The 22579-nt window shown below is 38.0% G+C and overlaps 2 protein-coding genes across 6 annotated transcripts in view; one reads left to right on the top strand and one right to left on the bottom strand.

Annotated features, from left to right (window-relative positions):
* The window catches only part of LOC117984242 (uncharacterized), an 18564-nt gene extending 8878 nt beyond the window's left edge, over positions 1–9686 (bottom strand). For 3 of the 5 annotated variants that reach the window (XM_069500053.1, XM_069500057.1, XM_069500055.1), the window contains exons 1-2: positions 9419–9686; positions 6117–6278 (exon numbers count right to left, since the gene is read on the bottom strand). In XM_069500053.1, the coding sequence (XP_069356154.1) occupies positions 6117–6278; positions 9419–9613 (357 nt within the window). In that variant the 5' untranslated portion in view covers positions 9614–9686. Of the gene's footprint in view, positions 1–5950; positions 6096–6116; positions 6279–9418 lie in introns of those variants that run through there. The other 2 variants (XM_069500054.1, XM_069500058.1) reach the window with 2 other exon arrangements.
* A 2426-nt stretch (positions 9687–12112) lies between these two features.
* Positions 12113–22488, top strand: LOC117984774 (nucleoside diphosphate kinase homolog 5). Its single transcript, XM_034971423.2, has 4 exons — positions 12113–12253; positions 21272–21444; positions 21810–21955; positions 22228–22488. The coding sequence occupies exons 1-4, from the start codon at positions 12113–12115 to the stop codon at positions 22473–22475; spliced, it is 708 nt and encodes a 235-aa protein (XP_034827314.1). The 3' UTR covers positions 22476–22488.
* The last annotated feature ends 91 nt before the right edge of the window (positions 22489–22579 follow it).

Genomic DNA, 22579 nt, shown 5'->3' with positions numbered 1-22579 from the left:
GTTAATAACCGGCCAAGTACGAGTCGTATTTTTTTCGACATTTTGCACGATAATTCAAAAACTGTGATGCATAAAAATAAATAAAACTATGTTCTAGAATGCTCAGGTGAAGCCCTTTCATATGATACCCCATTTGGTATAGTTATCTTACTTCGAAAATTGAAAATACAAATTTTTAGTTCATGACCACATTTTTTTTTGTGTGATGTGACCACAAATTCACGGTTTTCAGATTTTTCCTCTAATGTCTGCTGTAAGACCTACCTACCTGCCGAATTTCATGATTCTAGGACAACGGGAAGTACCCTGTAGGTGTCTTGACAGACCGACAGACAGACATACAGACAGACAGACAACTAAGTGATCCTATAAGGGTTTCGTTTTTCCTTTTGAGGTACGGAACCCTAAAAAATGTATTTAAGAAGTTAAATGGCTTCCGTCTACGGTCTAGCTACGGTAGCGGTGATGAAGCTTTCCATGGGAAACATAATTATGATTGACTCATAGAATGTTTATATAGAACATAGAAACTGTAAAACCTTCACTTACATTACTGGGAAGTCGGTTAACAATTCAAGGGTAACGCCGTCTCTGTAGGTACTTGAGAGAACGTTTCTCCCTTTTCTCGGAAGGGGTGTCAGGGGTCTTTCACGCTGACTAGAGCTTCTACGAAATATAAGCAATTTTTATCTTTTTCCGATATAAAAACCTTATAATGAATTAATTTTAAGTCAAAATGTGATTACAAAATAATTTTTCTTTATCACTTATCTTTTTTACCTTACTTTATTGAGTAGCATAATTTCCGAATGCAATATATTATCAGTTCAATGAGAAAAAAACTTCTTTATAATAATAATAAAACTTCAATGGTTTATATGTCTTTACACGTAGGTACCTACTTACTGGTAGGTTAATATTATTATTGTTAGTAGTTTGTCGTAAATTATGAATTAAACAGTAGGTGGTACTTACTATGATTAAATAGGATTAAAAATTACATGACGCAATTTTGTGGATGGATGGACATTATTTATTAGACATCATCAGCTATACCTACTAATCTATACTAATATTATAAAGAGGTAAAGTTTGTAAGTTAATTGTAGGAAGTAATCTCTGGAACTACTGAACCGATTGTGAAAATTCTTTTACCAGAAGAAAGCTGCGTTATTCCTGAGTGATAAAGGCTATATTTTAATTTTTAAAAATAGAGATTCCTACGGAAATTGATTTAAATAAGCTACCCGTGCGAAGCTGGGACGGATCGCTAGTAGGCTTATAAAATGGTTCGGTGTGTGTGTATTCCCTGCTGTTTAAAGTGAACGACTCAAATTTCACATTTTAGCTGCAGTTTTATTGAGAGTAGGTAGTTAGCAATGTTTAATGAGAAATGTCGTTATTATTAACACGAAAGAAAGGTCTACTGAAAATCGAAATGCTAATGATTCCATCTAGACAATAAGATGACCTTGTGTCGAGGTATGAATAAAATTCCTACTTAAGAATAGCTTTGGTATTTATTATTGTCGCTGGAGTAAAAATAAGTAATGATTGCTAATAGCAAAACTTGTATAAGTACTCATTTTAAAACCTGTTTCTTTTTTGTAAACTTTATAGCTCTAACACAAAAAAATCTTCTAAATATATAAAAGGCTGACTGACTGACTTATCTATCAACGCACAGCTCAAACTACTGGACGGATCTGGCTGAAATTTGGCATGCAGATAGCTATTACGACGTAGGCATCCGCTAAGAAAGGATTTTTGAAAATTCAACCCTCAAGGGGGTTAAAAAGGGGTTTGAAATTTGTGTAGTCCACGCGGACGAAGTCGCGAGCATAAGCTAGTATATAAAATAAAAGACAAACTTTATCTTTGCTCTAGGTAGGTCTATCTGTATTTTGGGCATGCATAAGGCAAGGTACATAGGCAGAAAGAAATACAAAAGAACAAGAAATAAAATATCTGCACACTTATAAATTATTTTTATTTACATCGGCCAAGAATAAAAATTTGTCCCGCAGCAGTACCAATTTTATAATAAAAAAGTAATAAACATTGTAACAACCTGCATTAGAATTTGGGTACACAGTTGCCAAGTAGAGAAGGTTCAGATATGGAGGCTGTACCTGTAGTGAGCCTATTTTGATCATCCATCACATTATAGCGGGGAAGGCTGAACGCTGATGCTCAGGGTGTAGTGCACCCCCGGGCGGAGGGAGGCGTAGTAGGAATATCCTTCACCCCGCTAGGTCAGGGTTAACGGTGCCCCCGAGCCGGGTGCCTACCTTCGACCTTGCTAGTTGCTCCCTATGCGTGTACTGCACACTGCACAGTGCACAGCCCTTGCATGACTTATGTTGCACTCTAGACCTCTTACAGTCACGACTTGAGTCTTTTAAATTTTTATGTTAAAATAACTTTTATTTCTGTAAACTAGAATCTGATTTTGATTGACAGTAAAATTGCGTTTTATCATGATATATCTGATTTTGAATGACAGTAAATTAAGTTTCATTATATTACCGTTATGTGAATAGTGATCATTTGGAAGTTATTGATTTACTTACACGTCAGAAAGCATAGCAGTATTTAGGTGGTTGAAATAGAGCTCAACGGGTAAAGCAGTGGACTGAAAACCGAAAGGTCGACGGTTCAAACCCCGCCCGTTGCACTATTGTCGTACCTACTCCTAGCACAAGCTTGACGCTTAATTGGAGAGGAAAGGGGAATATTAATCATTTAACATGGCTTATATTCTTTCTAACCAAAAAAAACATATTATACTTATTATATGTGTTAGACACTCGATTTTATAAATTCTTTAAGATTGGTCACCAGAGAAATCAGAGGAATCTGATGAAGGCTATAAAATCGGAAAGAAGAGGAACTTTTGTATAAAAAAACATAATATTTCATAGAGCATACTCCACTGGATCAATTTTTTTATTTTTTCCACCCTAAGAGGTTCTGCACTTCTGTAGCATTCTGACAACATATAAAGTAACTCACAAAACGCGTAAACAGTCATAATTAGTAGGTTATACCAAGATAGTGAGGTAATGTATGATTTCAATGGCTTTAATGCTAAATTAATCAGTGACACTGAAATCAGATTTTTTTGAAAAACCGCCCAATTTACATCCTATTAACTAAAGCATTCTATCAAGCTAATGTTTTAATTTATCAATTTAGAACAGGTAAAAAAGAACGTAGAATAATATCGAAACCAAGGCCAGAGATATTACATAATATTTACAGTTCGTAAAATCTGAACCCATGCTTACTAGCCGCTTGTGTGTCTCCAAGCATGTTTTATGGAATACCAATAATACTGCCTGAGTGGAGAGCTTTGGTCTCAAGTCTCAAATAAAGCACGCGCCATAGTAGTCACAATTCCGGGCCGGACAACTCAAAATTATGTAAAAACTAACAAAGGTAAAAAGTCAAACATATTTAATACTAGCTGATGCCCGCGACTTCGTCCGCGTGGATTTACGTTTTTCAAAATCCTGCGGGAACTCTTTGATCTTCTGGGATAAAAAGTAGCCTATGTCCTTCGCCGGGATGCAAGCTATCACTGTACCAAATTTCATCAAAATCGGTCGAATAAATGGGCCGTGAAAATCTAGCAGACAGACAGACACACTTTCGCATTTATAATATTAGTATGGATGAAGAAACCAACTAATATTCTCTCCATATAATTTGCCTATAACATTAATCTAATAGTAATTAAATCAGATATTATTAGATCTGTATAAAAACATGTCGAACGGACACGTCAGAGGAGTCAGAATAACGGGAGTAAAAATATTGTTTATATTTATACTATACTTTTAGTATATTAAACAAATGTCGTAGGTAGAAGAAGTTCAGGTATCATAAAAAATACTTCAGGCCTTTGTATTGGATCGTTACAGAAATAAGCGCCCGGACATCGATATAAAGTGCTCCGAAGAAACACCCATAAATGTTATTTAAGACTGATTTGAGCATTATGTAGATATGTTTCGATAAAAAACAAACATTATAGAACGTTAGATAATATCTAGTTTCTGTAAAGTCATCAATAATGAAGTGCCCGAAAACAAAGAGTTAAAACGGACATGCGTATCCAATATTCAAATTCCCAAGTGGCATATAACATACAACCTAGTGTTTCGATGACAACCTTATGACTATCCCATTAGGGTGGATAATGCACGGTCTTGGAAGATGAAACTCGCGATACTCGATAAAGGTTTGTGCTACGGGTTTTATTGGGTTGGAAATCGTTTGTCGTTGTTTTGTGACTTGTAAAGACTTGGGAGTTGGAAATAGTATGTTATTTAGTTGAGGATAAGGTTGCGATTTGGCTGTGTTTACGTTTGGGGTGTTGGGTCGATATAGCCGGGCGCGCGCGGTCGATAGAGGGGCCGCGGGCCGCCCTAGCGCCGCGACGCGGACGGCCGTGCATGCATCGCCGCCGCCCGCCCGGCCGCGTGCCAACACACAAGCAACATTGTACCTTTGACGTTTAGCAAGTATTTTTATATAGACTCCATGATTTACATGTTTATTGCGTACCTTTGTTAAGGAAACAAGCAAGACCGTTCAAAGGCATACATTTTTTAAATTAATCGTTAAGCTATTTATAGATATAGACCACGATCTCTATATCTTTTGTGATTAAGTACATAACTATTTTCGATTTTAATAAGCTATATTTAAGGTTTTTAGGTTGTAAGAGATGATATTGATTTAGAAAGCATAATATATAAGTAGATACCGACACTAACACTAACTAGGTTTTTCACCGAGAAAAATGAATATCGGGGTCGAGCTAAATTCAGTGATGTAATTAAACGCAGTGACCTGGGTAGCTAGGTATATGTTTCTACCTTTACGCTGTCGGAATTAATTCTGGCTAGCTAAGAACCTATTAGATAATAATTGTTAAGGGCCTTTCATATTTTACCTTTATCTCTAAAACTTTCTGCAATTTTAATTGTAATACCTAAGTACAAGTACCATAAAAAACCCAATGGCTTTGAGACCTTTTTCTTCATGAGGAAAATCTATCATGGATACCAAAGTTTACGGAGAAGTTTGATAGTTGTATCAGAAGTCTCGGGTAAAAGCTACTTTTGACATGTATAGGTAGATAACTACCACATGTATTAAAAATAATAATATAAAGCAATTTTTTTCGCTGAGGAAACATGATTCCAAATATTTTTATAACCGGTAGATATATTTAGCTAACAAAAATTATCGATTTGCGTCATTCATTCACTATCGATTTATCAGTGATACTTAGTAGGTACCTATCTAAATATCACTTATCAGTCCTGAATTTTCCTGTAGGTACAGTTTTTTTGCTGGCCTACTTATTATATCTATAATTGCAATCACATGTAATCAAGCTTAATAATTATCTTTTATTTTCTTATTTTGTTTTAGGTTGTACATAAAATGTATGTCATGTCCTGCTCGGCTCAAACCTTGAAAACAATTTCATGAATTATAGCTTACTTAATTTACTTACAACAAAAAGCACTTGAATTTTGTTTGTTGAGCCTGGACACATAGGTATTTTAAGAGCAGTTCTTTCTTCAATATCTAATGAATACGGAGAGCGGACTGAGCTGTAAGGTGAAAATACAACGGCGTACTTCCTCAGCACAAAGGCTATTTTGAGGCAGCTCTGCCGCCATTCGTAAAATTGTTCAAGCCTGGTCACACAGCGTTTGCAGATCTTCTTTCAATATTTAATGGAATCATTGACTGACCTGAAAGTTCAAAGTTATTAGTAGAAGTGACGATTCTCATAGACTCGGCGTAGTTGCTCAGCACTGAGTCCGTATTGAGGCAGCTTTGACGCCATTCGTAAAGTTGTTTAAGCCTAATCACACAGCGTTCGCAGATCTTCTTCCTTCAATATTTAATGGAATCATTGACTGACCTGAAAGTTGATAGTAGAAGTGACGATCCTCATAGACTTAGCGAACTTCCTCAGCACTGAGTCCGTGTTGAGGCAGCTTTGACGCTATTCGTAAAGTTGTTTGAGCCGAATCACACAGCGTTTGCAGATCTTCTTCCTTCAATATTTAATGGATCCAGTGACTTACCTGAAAGTTGATAGTAGAGGTGACGATCCTCATAGACTCTGCATAGTTCCTCAGCACTGAGTCCGTGTTGAGGCAGCTCTGTCGCCATTCGTAAAGCTGTTCGAGCCTCGTTACACAGCGTTCGCAGATCTTCTTCGGCAGGAAGTCGTCTTTCGATATCTGCTGGATATACAGAGGACAATGAATTGCAAGCAGTAATTTGCAACAAAATTAAAACATATATACTTAAATACTCTGGTGTCACAAAGAATATGTTCGTCTTATAACTAAAAACTCATAAATTTTTACCCGACTGCGGTAAAAAAGAGTTATGAGTTATGAGGTATACTTAAGTTATGAGTAGGTACTCAAAACTTTACTATGGTAGTAAAGTTTTGAGTACCTACATATACTTAACCTTAATTTTGGACTTCAGTCTAAAAGGAGGATTATGTGTTCGACCTGTACGTGTGTATATCCGTTCCTAACTCCGCTCATAACTACTCAACGGCTCAACCGATTTTGTTAAATGATAGGTCATTAGGTTTGTAATGATAGCGCAAGTATCACTAAGTATATAAAATTCTTAATAATTCAAAATGGCGGATTTTGTGTGCTTTAATGAGCGATCTGAAAAGGATGCAGTGCAAACCTCAGTCGGGGTTTTTTAACGTTTTAAATTACCTGTTAAAAGAATTTAAAATAATTAATAAGTAAGTAGGGGTTAGTAAAAACAATCTTTGAGGCACAGAGGTAAAGGCAAAATAAACAATAGTATTCAGACCTCCTTTGGTTAGTAGGTAATATTCTCATCAGCTACTAGCGTTGAATTTTGTTAAAATTTCTATCGGACTCATGCAATTTATGTAGACTGCCTGTATGTTGAATTTTTTATTCGGGAAACCACGAAATATATATTTCCCTGGAGGCAACTGAATAATCGCGCGCGAGGCGATCGACTCTGCATGAAAATTTCGTACATTATTTTACAACAGAATGCGTCAAAACTTGAAAGTCAATGGGTAATTTATATTTTGTTCTATTTTCACTGTAGTTTTACGATATCTACTCGTGTTAAAATATTTAATTATTTTAAATCTCTTTATTTTAGGGGTTATTAGCCACTTCAAATCTTATCGTAACTTTATTTATAACAAGCTGATGCCCGCGACTTCGTCCGCGTGGAATTTGGTTTAAAAAAATCCCGTGAGAACTCTTTGATTTTCTGGGATAAAAAGTAGCCTATGTCACTTTCCAGGTCTTTATCTATACCCATGCAAAAAATCACGGCAATCCGTTGCACCGTTGTGACGTGCAACGACGACGCAGGACAAACCAACAAACCATCCTAGATCGGGCTGAAATTTGGCATGCAGATAGCTATTAACCCGTAGACGTCCGCTAAGAAAGGATTATTGAAAATTTAACCCGTAATTGATTAAAATAGGGGTTTGAAATTTGTGTAGTCAACGTGGACAAAGTGGCGGGTCTAAGCTAGTTAAAGTCAAAAGTCAAAAGTCAAATGATTTATTCAAAATAGGTAATAAATTACTCTTATTGATTGTCTGGTATAGTGTTAGATTTGTTATTAATGAGGTACCTCATAGATATACCATTGTACTTTTACCTCGATTTGTTTACAAGAGTTTGTTCATGGATTTGTTTCCTCCATTTAGTTACTTCTTCAAATAATGCTTACAACGGAAACTTCCGAACTAAGTATATTACCAATGGTATAACAAAATCAACAAATTACACACTCGTTTAACTATAGCGCATTACATGACGTTAATCCGTAGAACGAACTCACTTGTGGATAGGGCAAGTAGGAAGATGTATGGATTGGGTTTATGCCACGTGCTATTCTTAATCTCTTGAAGCTTTACTATTAAAGCATGAAATAAATATAGACCTTATTTTGCGTTTCATAGAGTTGCTTTTTGAAAGCCACAACTGTGACTGTAGTTTGTCTATTGACAGAGTTCGTAAAGGGAAATTGTGTTTGGTTCGGATAAATTGAACGAGAAGTAACAGAGTACTTTGTAAATATTGTAAGATGACGCAAAAGGGTAGGTACTTGTGTAACTTGTGGGTATAAAATATATTAAACCAATTTTAACCAAACTAGGATCACTTATTGAAAAAAAAACTTTAGTAGATGCCTAACCAAGTACCTAATTTAAAAAGTTTTCTACAACCCGATTGCAGTTTGCATCATCAGGGTCTGGGCTAGTGTCATTTGAGATGAAGTAAGGATTCTAACGACACCACATACATCCAAATCTGTTCGCAATTAAAAGTTATGGCCGAATAAAGCATTAAAAAACTCCATAAAAAACTCCAAAAAACTCCGTAAGTACTCCATTATTGGGAAGTCATGTAAAAATGCTTGAAACGCAAAGATTTTCCAATAAGTAGGTATGTTGGTTGCATAAAATGGACCCATTTGACGCCATATCTTTTGCAAATTAGGTACTAAGACCGCAACACAGTCCGTGTTGCGGTCTTAGAACCTTTGGTTACAGGTGAATTTAAGCTCTAAAAGTTTCATGCGGTAATTTTATGCTCGTTGGCCATCTTCCTCGTACCAGAATTCGTAGGTACTAAGGTTCAATAATAGAAAGAAAAAAAATCATTTTGAACAAAACATTCAATAAAGTAACACTCAAAGCGATCTCCTCCAAAAGTTCAACAGGTATCGTGCTTAAACCGTACTTATTGCCCCGCAATCCGAGTAAGTTTCGTAGCGCGTAGAGCGCATGCGTCTACGAGTTACGGCACTACGTCTCTCTACAGTCTACATCACTAACTGCGCTCGCCTTGCCTCGGAGACCTGTTTATTTACTATACTTATTTACCTTACAGTCTTGTATGTAGTTATACACGGTTATATTTAGTGAATCAATACAGAAATAAAGGTGAAAGCCTGAAAGGTGATGAAATGTGAAAAAGCTTGCCATCGCGCGATATAACAAGCAATTGCTAAAACTAGAACCCATTAATACTGTTGTCTATTATACTTACGACGTATTCGCCTTTGTATATTTTGTGATTGAGATACAAAAGCTCACCAACAATGTGGGTGAACAGGGGATACAGTACTTAATACCTATTTTTTGCCTGTAGACATAATGTAGTGATTGAATTGGTAAGGCAAAGTAGATATTGTGTGAAGTGGACTAAAAGCTTCCTATAGGGGGAAAACAGGTCCGGAGGTTATAGAGGTATGATGCCCGTTTATTTGCCATGCAATCTATTCAAACATGATGTAGAGTTTGAATAGGTAAGGCGAGGTAGGTATGCGTAGTGGAGTAAAGGCTCACCATAGTGGGCAAACAGGTCCGGAGTTTGAACAGTATCTGGCGCTGTTCGGACTCCTTGTCGAATATGTGCAGGCGAGGCCCGCTCTTGAGCGAGCAGAGCCGGCAGAGGTCGGTGAACGCGGTGAAGTTCAGGTCCTCGGGCTCGGTCATCGCGAAGCACCTGATGAGGAGGTCGAGGAGGCAGGAGTTGTCCATGTATACGGCGGTGGTGTTCGGGTGGCGGGAGACGTCAACGCATGTCGCGGTACTCAGGGAGGCGTCGCGCCGCCGCTGCGTTCGGGGGGCACTGGGCCCTGCGCTCCCGGGCGGAGCCACCCCCCGGCGCCCCCTCGGCGCCCCCCGGACACCCCGCGTCACCCCCGCCCGCACCACACGCGGGGGTGGCTCGGACACGCCGGAAAATGCGTGCCAGTTTTCCCGTCTGCAATTGCCGATTGTATTGATTATGACGTCTTAATTTATATTGATGTTGTAATGAAAAGGAAGGAGAATGTATTTGATATGGCTTTGATGTTGTCGCGGCGGGATGCCTCGTTTCATATATGTTATATGAAATTGACTTAATTTCCACTATAATGAAACTGTGTTACAGTTTTCTAGGTTCGTCTAGGTTTTGGAGGTCGGGGTTGAACAGAAATAGCTTTCGATCAGCACCAATGGCAAAAGATTGATCAAGATGAGCCCATCTAGGGGTGTAAAGATTTGTTTATGATGACGTTTGTCTGTTTATTTATTTGGTCGTGCATCACTCAGTAGTTTTAAAACTAATAAGAAAAAACGTATGCAGTTTTTAATTTACAAGAAGATAGCTACATAAGTAGGTACTTCAGCATGTAGTCAGACTTAAATAATGCTTGAATTTTGATCAAAAATAGGCCTCGAGTCAGGCATACAGCTTTACCTAAATATTTAACATGTGAAGCCAAAGTCAAACGTTAATAAGTAAGTAATAAGTTGTATTGATATTGTAAGGAAAAGGAAGAAAAACGTACCTATTGATATTTACACGACGGGTAGCCTCATTCTGTGTCAAGACTTAAGAGTAGGTAATGTGCTCAATCGAATATAATACCTACTAGGTTAAGGCTGCCATACGTCCCGGTACACCGGGACAAGTCCTGATCTGAAGCGTTGTGTCCCGGTGTCCCGGTCAGTAAGTTAGTTGTCCCGGTTTGGCAGGGGGTTCCGAAATCCCAGACAAAAGGAAGTTATTTTTGAAATGGATAATATACTAGTTCTTGAATTTACCAATTTTTTTGTAAATATTAAAAAATTTCGCGCTCGCTTCGCTCGCGCTTTTGTTCTGTATTAGTTAATCCCTGCCTGCAATCTTGTCTGCATAGAAGTCCGGTAGGAACTCTTTGATTTATCGGGATAAAGAGCCTATGTCTGTTTCCGGGATGCAAGCTATCCCTGAATAGTACCTGGTTAAAAGGATAAGGCCGTAAAAAGATAACAGACAGATAGATATACCGACACACTTAATAATATTAGTGTAATATTAATACCTAAGCTGTGATAGCCTAGTGGTTAGGACGTTCGCCTTCTAATCGGAGGTCGGGGGTTCGATCCCGGGCACGCACCTCTAACTTTTCGGAGTTATATGCGTTTTAATTAATTAAATATCACTTGCTTTAATAGTGAAGGAAAACATCGTGAGGAAACCTGCATTCCTGAGAGTTCTCCATAATGTTCTCAAAGGTGTGTGAAGTCTACCAATCCGCACATGGCCAGCGTGGCAGACTATGGCCAAAACCCTTCTCACTCTGAGAGGAGACCCGTGCTTTGTAGTGAGCCGGTGATGGGTTGATCATGATGATGATGATGATTAATATCTACAGATTTTTTCATAAATATATAAAAATTTTGCGCTCGCTTCGCTCGCGCTTTTATTTTGCGTTAGTTAGTGCCTGCAACTTCGTCCACATGGATTAAATTTTTTAAAAATCACGTGGGAACTCTTTCATATTCCGGGACAAAAAGCCGTTCTAAGTGCAGAGAGACAGACTGACACATTCGAAATTACAGAATCAGTTTGCATATGGATGGATGTCCCGGTCGCCCTTTCAGCAATTATGGCAGCCCTATACTAGGTATACCTATAAACAGGTTAATGGTACCTAATCATGTTGACGCATGTGTTTATCGAGCTAATAGTGGAACTTTTCCTAGGGCGAACAGGAAAACTCTCCTTAGGCAGAGATAAATAAATTATCTCTGCCTAAGTATATTATGTTAAATTATCAAGACTCAATATAATAAAATAATTAATGTTGTATCTTTCGTCAAAATCGGTTCAACAGATGGGCCTTGAAAAGGCAACAAGTAGATAAACACACTTTCGCATTTATAATATTAGTATGGATAAAATGGATGGTCTGGTACCTTTATGGTACCCATCAGGTTTTATACCTACCTACCTACCAAATAGGTCAACCATTGGCCTCCGTGGCCTCCAAAGTTAAAGTTTAATTTTTATTCTACCTATATTACATAGGTCATAGACAAATAAAAAATGACATGAAATTATCAAATGTATGAAATAAACAACTCATTTGTTTCCTTCAAATTGTTGATTGTTTCCAAAATAAAGGAAACGTTTGTAAAATCCCATATTGAAAATTACACCGTAAATTGGACAAACAAGACGAAAACCAAACGGCATACCTACTTACGCATTATTAAAGTAACAAAATGTCGATCGCGTCGTCTGACACCGATGCAGAATACCACTCCTTCTCGGAGAGAACGTTGGCGATCATCAAACCAGAAGCGTATGAGGACGCCGAGGACATAGTGGACCATATACAAAACAATGGATTTCAGATTCTCGCTGTTAGTATTCTTCTTCCTTAGTCTTGATAGATTAGTCATCATCATCGTAAGTCTTTTTTTAAATTGATTATAGGCGCACGCTTGACCACGATCACAACTGATGGAAAGTGATGATCTGAAATGGAAATGATGTGCCATACAAAATGTCAGCTATTTTTGCTAGATTCGAAGCGTACTTGTATTAGTAGAGGTCTGTGTTGTAAGGAAACAAATAAAAATTTAGAAGACAGTACAAAATCATAGATCGATCGTGATATTGGAGGGTGCAGCAGAGAGTCCGCCGCGGCTAGCGGCGCGTGTGCAAGGGTTGAGAGGGCCGTATGCAAAATACATCGCGTTAGCCGAGAGCGAGGGCGCGTTCATTATTTAAAGTCACAGACAGCCCTTGTTAGCGTAGGGCTGCCACTTTTGCTTTATTTACTTAAACCCTTTATCATATTTTCGAGTTCTGTAAGTCGAAATTGAAAGTCTAAAGATTACGATTTAAAACCATTAGGTGAGTATTAGGCACATGAGCCTATTTTCACTTAATCCTCCCAATCCATAATCCATACTATAATATTATAATATATAAATGCAAAAGTGTGTCTGTCTGTCTTTCTGCTAGCTTTTCACGATCAAACAGTTTAATCGATTTTGATGAAATTTGGTACAGAGCTAGCTTACATCCCGGGGACGGACATAAGCTACTTTTTTCCCGAAAATAAAAGAATTCCCAAGGGATTATTAAAGGCCCATCCGTTTAGTCGATTTATACTATGTAGAAGTAGTTTGCGTTCCGCAAATTGTCATGAGAATTTTTATCCCGGAAAATCAGAGTTCCCGCCGTATTTTAAAAAATCCCCGCGGATGAAGTCACGGGCATAATCACCATCGCCGGCTCACTACAGAGCACGGGTCTCCTCTCAGAATGAGAAGGGTTTTGGCCATAGTCTACCACGCTGGCCCTGTGTGGATTGATAGACTTCACACACCTTTGAGAACATTATGGAGAACTCTCAGGCATGCATCATCTAATATTAATATAAAATACGAGAGTGTGTTTGTTCATTGGTTTATTCTTCAATCACGCCGCAACGGAACAACGGATGGACCTGATTCTTTGATAAGTATATGTAGTTGAAGACCTGGAGAGTAACATAGACACTTTTTATCTTGGAAAATCAAAGAGTTCCCATGGGATTTTGTAAAACCTAATAAAATAATAAAAATAAAATAGATGCAGCCCTGTCACATTAGATCTTGAGCACCCTAGCATCGTGCGTCGGGGTGGTCACTGCTGTTATCTATGAAAACCAAAAAAAAAACTAATCACATATTCCCATTGACGTTTTGAGTGCCGCTGTCCACTACAACTTTGAATTCATTAATTTTTGTAATTTATTTAGCCTTTGATCTTTTAAGTATACTTAGTTCGCGACTGGTCGAGATGGAAATCGGGGTATGAGGCGAAGGGACGGACAACCCGCACACCCGCACGTCACACGCCCTATCCCGCACCGGGTTAGCGCGAGGCTGTGCGGATGTGCGGGGCGTCTCCACCCCGATTGCGATCTCGACCTGTCGCGTACTATAGGTATGCGGTATGCCATCCATATACCTACACAATGTTCTAAGCACCTACACGACCTCAAAGGTACCTTACGTTGATTTTATGTACCTACTTTTAAAGTGAACTCTGTATTAAAATAAAATGCGTGACTTATCTCTACCGATCTATAGTTAATTTTCTAGTACTGAGGGACTGATAACAATCTTAACGTAATCATTATAATGAAATGAGTCATGAGGTGAGCTTATGAATTATGTTTTATCTATGTAGATAGGTACCTACCTTCGTGCGTCATACAATAGAATTACAATAATAAAATTTTGATGTATAGTAAATGAAGGAACTTTTATTTTTATTTAGTTCTGAAGAGCATAGTTACTAGGCCCTAGTAGGTACATACTGGCTCTGCAATGCGAGCATACTTTACTACTATGCGGTTACGTTAGGTACCCTACTTGTCGATTTTGTAATTTGCCGGTTGTCATAGGAACATAAAGATGAACTTGCCGTATCGCTGACGTCCACTGAAAGGGACATAATAGGTATACAAGTAGGTATATATGCCGTCAAAGTTTAAAAGTAAGGGTGTCTGGCAGGGGGTTGCCATGATAAGTGTCTGAAAATGCATGACGTGATTTCTAATATCCGAAATGTCAAAAACCACATCTCCATGGCTGCCATCATCATGAGGCATCCAGACTTATACAATGGATTGATTGTTATTTATATCTGGCGGGAATGGACTATGAGTCATATTTAATTGTTAACTATTTGAATCAACATATTTTGTGTCATGTTTAACATCTAGCTGATTTAATTGTTACGTTAATGATTTGTGACGTCACAGGAAGTATCATTTAGTTCAATCACTTTGCAATTTGTAAAATACTGGAAGTTAAATAATACCAACCTTTAAAATATGTCAGTTTTGCTGTCCTGTCAAATTAGTATAAAAAGCGTAGGTTTAATAAAAATGGCGGTCAATTGTGAGAATTAAGTCGAAGGCGCAAGCTATGCTTAAAAATACAGTGAAGTGAAATTGGAAACTGACTATTATTGAAGACCATCCCTATACTTCTGCAACATTTCAGAAGTGGGATACTAAGAAGAGAAGAGAGCAGAACATTGAAGAATGTCAAAGATTTTTTTTTTCTCTTCTGAAAACACCACGCCTCTGCTTAGAAAATTACGCCGCGGGCCTATATCGACGCAAACTCATCTTCAAGATGCGACCAGAGGACTTTTCTGTGTATTATAACATCAGAGGACTTGAAGTTGAAATATCTACGTGCAAAATTGCGGTCTACAATACCAATACCAGACGCCCTACTTACTTTATCGTCATCGGAAAATTGTGAAAGAATCTACTACTTCAGCGCGGGCTTCAAGATGTAGAAAAGGGGATTAAAGTTCAACTACGTCTTTGCCACGCGTGAACAAGAAGCGCTGCTGTAATCTCCTGACGATGACGGATCAATCACGAGCCACGGGGTTGCTGATGTCAACAAATCCGGCATCGGGTGATCGGGGCGCAACGAGCCACGCCGCGCCGCGCCGCGCCGTGCCGGCCGCTACGAGCCACGCCGCGCCGTGCGGGACGCAAGGGCAGCGACTCCTGTGTCGCCATAGCAACAAGTCGAGCATACCTACACTCGGTGAGTCGTATTACATCTAACCAACAAATTTTCTAAGCATAATATGCAAATTACTCTCATAATATTACATTAAAGCAGATAGAATCTTTGCCTACCTACATTGATCCCGGAAGTTATTTTTTGTAAAATGAGTTAAAAATACCATAAGTATCTAAAGATTTCATCATGAGGAGAGGCTTTAGGTGCACTCACATAATATAATCACTTTATGTAATAATTTGTGTAAAATAATGTGCATGTGTGTCTAATTACAAAAAAATAGGTGTATACTTTTTGTGATCTCTCCGATGTAGGTCTGATTATCATTATCACTAGGCAGCCGATAAAATTAAATAACCTTTGTACACGTTACTAAGTACTCCAGTCACCGCAAATCCTGAGGAATAAATCGAATCACAAAATCTGACCACCGCATAGGTCCATGAGTCCCATGACTACCGCCTCATAGGGTGGCTCAGTGTGCTGATTAATACAATATTTAATGTTCTTATTCGTAACTAAAATAACTTATGCTATTCCATCTCTGGAGGGTTTATCTGCATTGAAGTATGTATGCTACTTTATAAACGTAGGTGATGTAGTAAGTAGATTCTGTTCCGGTTTCAAAACTAAAGGCTCATACATATAAATATTAATCTTGGTTTCCAAGTTGTTGGTCTGATTTGTTCGGATCGGCCGCAATCAGTTCACCACGAGACTTTAAATACGAGGACATTTGAATTATTTAATCCTTACCCAACTTTAGTGACTGTGTGACCTATTCATGCTTACCTACTGGTAAATTAAAACTACCTGACTATTCATAAGCACTTTTAAAAAGTTTACATGAATAAAAAAACATTCTATTCTATTCTATTCTAATGACTTTCCAATATAATGTCTGTGTGACTTATCCAAGTTAAAAACTGTGTGAGAAACCCAATAAAACTAAGAAAACTACAATACGTCTAGCCAACTAATCTTAATGTAACAAAATTTATAAAATTAATTAAACACCTTGAAGACCAGAAAATAGAGCCAGATTAATGTTGGAAATTTAATTTTTGCTAGGAACTGTGTGTAGGTACTGAATTCTTTTTAGATAAGTAGTCATAGATACACTATTTCAAAGTCAAAACATTTATTCAAATTGGGTAACATTGTACACTTTTTGGTCGTTAATTGTTGAATTTGTAAAACAATAATGTAATGGTGATCATTAATTACTTAAACTTGAAACTAAAGCTACGACGGTTCTAAACGCGCCCAGACCTGAGAATAGCCGACAAAAACTCAGCAACTATTTTTTTTAATTTATATTTTGTTTATTTGACTAACCAACAACAATGACGACTCGAATTTATTGTTCCTACGTTAAAAATCAATCTTACGAAAAATTTTAAGAAAAATTCTCTACATAAATTACAAACGTAAACTTAAAAAAAAAAGAGCAATCTATATAGTGTGTAATAATTACCTACGGATCACTACTACCGGTTTCACTAACAGCAATACCACGATGTTACAAGTTGAGCTGCACATTTTTCTTACCTACCCACTATCTCAAATATTATGTAGGTTACCAGGTTTTGTGGCATTGAATTTAACAAAAATAATGCCCTGTACAGTGTACATTCTATAACTTTAATAAAAAATAAATAAGTTAAAACAAAATTCATACACAATAAAACTAGGTATAAATATAAAAGAGACTATCGTAACTAAAAGATAGATAGCGTACAGGTTAACCATTGGCTAGTACAGATGAAATTCAGTAGGTAATAGGATTATGCTTACAAGTTAATAAGTAATAGTAAGATAGGTTTACGAATTGCAGGAAGACAATAATGTTACAATGACAGCAGTGGGTCAGTTGCGGATAAACTGTATCAAATATTATTACAATCTCAATTATTGTGATAGGCCGATTTTTAGGTATTCTTGTTGCAACAATGCATGATAGCTGATGAGTGATGGTGAGCATCAACCAATTATAGGTGATTACGATCGTGAACTATTATTTTTCGAGCACGGTCGTCATGACTTCGAAGCATAAAATTACTAAACTGACAACGAAATATGTAGTTGAAAAAAAGACTGATGTGCAAAATTAAGCGGGCAGGGCTTAGTTCAAGACACAATTTAAATGTCATCAATAGATTAAATAAAATTCATTATAATAAAAGTACACAGATACAAAATATACATCATCGACATCATCATCATCATCATCAATCGATAGACGTTGGGGTGTCCTGGGGTGCTGGAGTGGCGACCTTGCACCGGAGGGAGCCGCACTGGCAACGTTGAAATATACATATTATGAGCTAAATAATATCGATGTACCTACTTAAAACTAACAGTTATTAATTTTGAATCGAAAGGTAATATATCGCTAAATCAGCAGATGCTAATTATCATCAAACATGTAATGTCTGAGTGACTTCCCTAACGGGACGACTGTGTGACTTCCTTAACGATAAATCAGAGTGACTTCCCTATCTGAAAGACTGCGCGACTTTCTTAATGGAACGTCTGTGTGACATCCGTAACGAAACATCTGAGTGACATTCCTAACGGATAATCTGTATGACTTCCATAACGAAACATCTGAGTGACATCCCTATCTAAATGTCTGAGTGACTTCCCTAATGGAACATCTGTGTGAATTCCATAAAAAACATCTGAGTGACTTCTCAATATCTGTGTGACTTCCGTAACGAAACTTCTGAGTGACTTCCCTATCGAAATGTCTGAGTGACTTTCGAAAGTGACTTCCCCTAAAAATGTCATCGTCAAGAGTGAAATTAGATAAAAAACTTACTACTAAAAACTTACTGTAGGTAGAACTTATAGTTAAACGAAGCTCAACTCTACTTTAATTTAATTATACTACAGTCATTACATTAAGTATTACAGTAAATCTAGTAAGTATGATTAAAATACAGAAATCACGATTAAATTGAAATATTGGTCCATAAGTTCAAAATCCTAATTAATTAGTAATAAACTTTTATTATGAATAACTCATTAATTAAATAATAGTGTTATATAAAATTAGAAACTCCTTTAGTTTGATTTTATTATTTAATATGCAACTGAGACATGCCAGTAACATTACTCCTGTAATTTTATAAATTCAAAAAATCCCGATAAGTGACGAATGACATTCTTGCATTGTCAGAATTACTCCCCTACATGCTTTAGTCTGTATCAGTCCTGTTTCTTGTATCAATAATATTATGATTCTTGTTTGTAAGATGATTCTTATACTTTCTATCCTGACTGTTTTATTCTGTACCCGTGTTCTGTTCCTTATTCCTCATGGAAACTCATCATTGGACTAAAAATGCATTTGAAGTATGATGTCTGTCACATCCCTAGAGCATATCTGTGAGATCTTCCTAAAGAAGGGACTGTAGTAAATCGTAAAGAAGACTGTTTGACCGACGCAAATGGTCTTGGTGACCTGCGCATCGAGTCTGTGTGACCTACCCAACGGGGCTGTGTGACCTGCGCAAATAGTCTGTGTGATATGTGCAACGTGTGACATACATATGTGTCGCCTACCCAAATGGTGTGTGTGCCTCTGTGTGTACGTGTGTGTGTGTGTGTGAATCACTCCAACATAGTCTCTGTGTGATCTCTATTCTCTCCAACACAATGACTTGGATATGGAATCTATTTGACCTTCCCATGATAAATTGTTCGAGATGAATTAAAAGTACCTACAGTAAACTCTGCTAAAACAAGACCATAAGAATATAAAATTCAATAATCGTCCCCTGCAGATTTAAAAGGGATAGAAATGAAATCTCGTCTAAGTATGCATACTGTTTTTCTTAAGTTTATAGGTGTCATGCCCATGTAAAGTTCTTCCTAATGCAGAACTCTAGGAACGTCGAACGTCAGTTACTTACCCAGTTATTAACTTGATAATAATATAATAACGACCTTGAAAAATAACCCGTGATATGCTACAATGTCAAACCTAGCTTTTCTTGTGCAGTAGATATCTAAACCAATTTTAACTTCTTAAGTGGGCTCAGTTCAGTGCTTTCTTCATACAAACGTAGGAGGGTAATTACTACATTATTTGATATGATATGCTCAAAACTAAGTATTACATCGGTTTGTCTTGCCATTATCTAGGTTTATTGATATATTAAACATTAAAAAAAATATTGATTTGAAAGTTACGAGCCTCAAAAGATTCCTATTTTAACACTAAATTTATGACAACTTTGGGCGTAAATAAATAATTAGGGTATGAAAATTCTAAAGCAAATTAACACTAGACATAGTTTATTTATTCATTAGTTGAAATATTCTACTATTTTGCGAACATACATTTAGTATTTTTGTTTTCTCAAAATACTTTTCCTATACCCTTGATTTCAGTAAAAATCATCGTGCTTCTCACCTTTCTCATACAATGTCAAGTGAAAAGCATACAGGTTAGGTCGAGCGTACTGCGCCACCTTAATAAAATGGTCTCATGAGTCATGACGTCAGCTGTTATAAACTTATCTGGATAGACAAGTACCTACCTACAATTTTGGATTGCAGATACAACGAAATCGTTTACATTTCATCAATTTCAAACACCCACCTCTGGTAATCAAATGTTACCATTATGTATTACCTAAATACTATAGCAAAACATTTAAAGTAATGATTAAAAGAGGAACATTAATAACAATTTTGATTAGAAGTAGTTGATAACTTAATAAATCAACTGAATATTTTATATGGTATATGCTATTAATATGTAGGTACATATTTGTAATAAAATTAAGTATCAATCAAGTGAATACTGTTCGGTATTTCTCTTTTGTCAGGTGACTGATGGTGCGAAAGCGGGGATGTTATCCGAGTGCCGTGAGACACGGCCTTTCCAGGATGGCCGAATGTCAAAAACCACATCTCCATGGCTGCCATCATCATGAGGCATCCAGACTTATACAATGGATTGATTGTTATTTATATCTGGCGGGAATGGACTATGAGTCATATTTAATTGTTAACTATTTGAATCAACATATTTTGTGTCATGTTTAACATCTAGCTGATTTAATTGTTACGTTAATGATTTGTGACGTCACAGGAAGTATCATTTAGTTCAATCACTTTGCAATTTGTAAAATACTGGAAGTTAAATAATACCAACCTTTAAAATATGTCAGTTTTGCTGTCCTGTCAAATTAGTATAAAAAGCGTAGGTTTAATAAAAATGGCGGTCAATTGTGAGAATTAAGTCGAAGGCGCAAGCTATGCTTAAAAATACAGTGAAGTGAAATTGGAAACTGACTATTATTGAAGACCATCCCTATACTTCTGCAACAGAAGTTATTCAATTCTGAAGAAAAAAATAAGTGGGTATACTTTATACCTTGATGAAAGATTCTATACGTCTTAGTTATCTGCTATCTGCCAATGCCACCATGATCCAAACTTCATAGTCGCTGACAGTTCCTCCCTGTGTAATGTGTTGGGGACAATGCGCAATTAAACTTTCAGCTTTTAAGTATAAAATAACGAAGGACAGGCCCGGCTCCCGGGCTCTTTCTCTATCAGAAACTTTTTCATTACAGAAATATAGCTAGTAAGTAGTGCGTATGTTTTTTATCTATTGGATAGTACAATACGAAATGAGTCTCGACCTAGAAGGGGTGTCCTTCTGCCGCTCTAAGGTATTTCCGTCAGCCAATCTTTCGCTTCCCACGCTGTGGGAAAGTACAATAACTATGCGCAGAAGCATGCTTATGTCCAGAGCTCTTTTTCCCTGGCACCAACCACACACCAACTTTGCAAAATATTTTAATCATGCAGAGAAGGGAAGTCCGCCTGACACCGGAGCAAGCGGCCGAGCTGTACAGGGGCCACTACGGCAAACAACACTTCCCGCATCTCGTGGCCCACATATCGAGCGGGCCTATCATCGCGCTTGTCCTCGCAACGAGAAACTGCATACACAAGTGGCGCACTCTGATGGGCCCAGCGAGGTAACACCTACCACCTGCTGATGCAGTTACTAGTGGCAAACATCGCTTCCCCATCTCGTGGCCCACATCTCCAGCGAGCCTATCATCGCGCTTATCCTAGCCAGCGAGGTAGCACCTACCACCTGCTGATGTAGTAATTAGTGGCAAACATCACTTCCCGCACCTCGTGTGGCCCACATGTCCAGCGGGCCTATCATCACGCTTGTCCTCGCTACGAGAAACTGCATACAAGTAGCGCACTCTGATGGGCCCAGCGAGGTAACACCTATTCCATCACAATTCACAAACCCGTTTCATTTCAATCCTAGTAAAATCAAAGAGGATTCTGCCATTATACCTATATCTGCTTCTGTCGTATTTTATAGAGTGGTGGAGGCGCAGGCCTACTGGCCGGACAGCCTGCGCGCGTGCTACGGGCGGCGCACCAAGTACGGCGACTACTTCAACGCGCTACACGGCAGCGAGAACCACGCGGAGGCCTTGCGGGAAATACACTTCTTCTTTCCCACCAGTCAGTATCAACATGTTGTTGCGTAAATTAGTAAAAAATAAAAGTCCTAGTCTGCGACGTTCCCAAGACACAAGCTATCATTAGATACCTGCCTACAAAATTTGGACAAAATCGCCAAATCGCGTTAAATCGTAACGCGGATAAGCCGTATAAAGCTAGCAGATATACACTTTTGTATTTATAATATTCGTATTGTATTGTACTTAAAAAAGTACCTAAGTAGTAGGTAGTTAAGTTGACCGTCTCTTAGCTTATAATTTGTTTGTTGTTAGTGGTGGTGGGCCCGCTCCTCCGTCAGTGGCAAATCAGCGACTACATCCAGAAGCACATCACGCCCACACTCTCGCCGGCGCTGACCGCGCTCGCGCACGAGCGGCCCGCGGAGCCGCTGCTGTGGCTCGCGGAGCACCTGCGGCGACACAACCCCAACGAGCCCGAGCTGGCGCCGCAGCCGCGCGAACAGCGGGAGGAGGTCAAGTGTCGCACGCCGCTACCCTCGCAGGAGTCGCTCGCCAAGTGACCTATGTACCTACTTAGTACGGTTTACTTACTTGAAGAAAATAAAAAATACTTAGGGCTTGCTGCGCTGCCACTATTTTTAAATTTTAATTTTTTAACCTTCTA

This window comes from Maniola hyperantus, chromosome 8 (assembly GCF_902806685.2).
Source record: "Maniola hyperantus chromosome 8, iAphHyp1.2, whole genome shotgun sequence".
Taxonomy (NCBI): Eukaryota; Metazoa; Arthropoda; class Insecta; order Lepidoptera; family Nymphalidae; genus Maniola; species Maniola hyperantus.
This window is presented reverse-complemented; position numbering and strand designations above follow the sequence as displayed.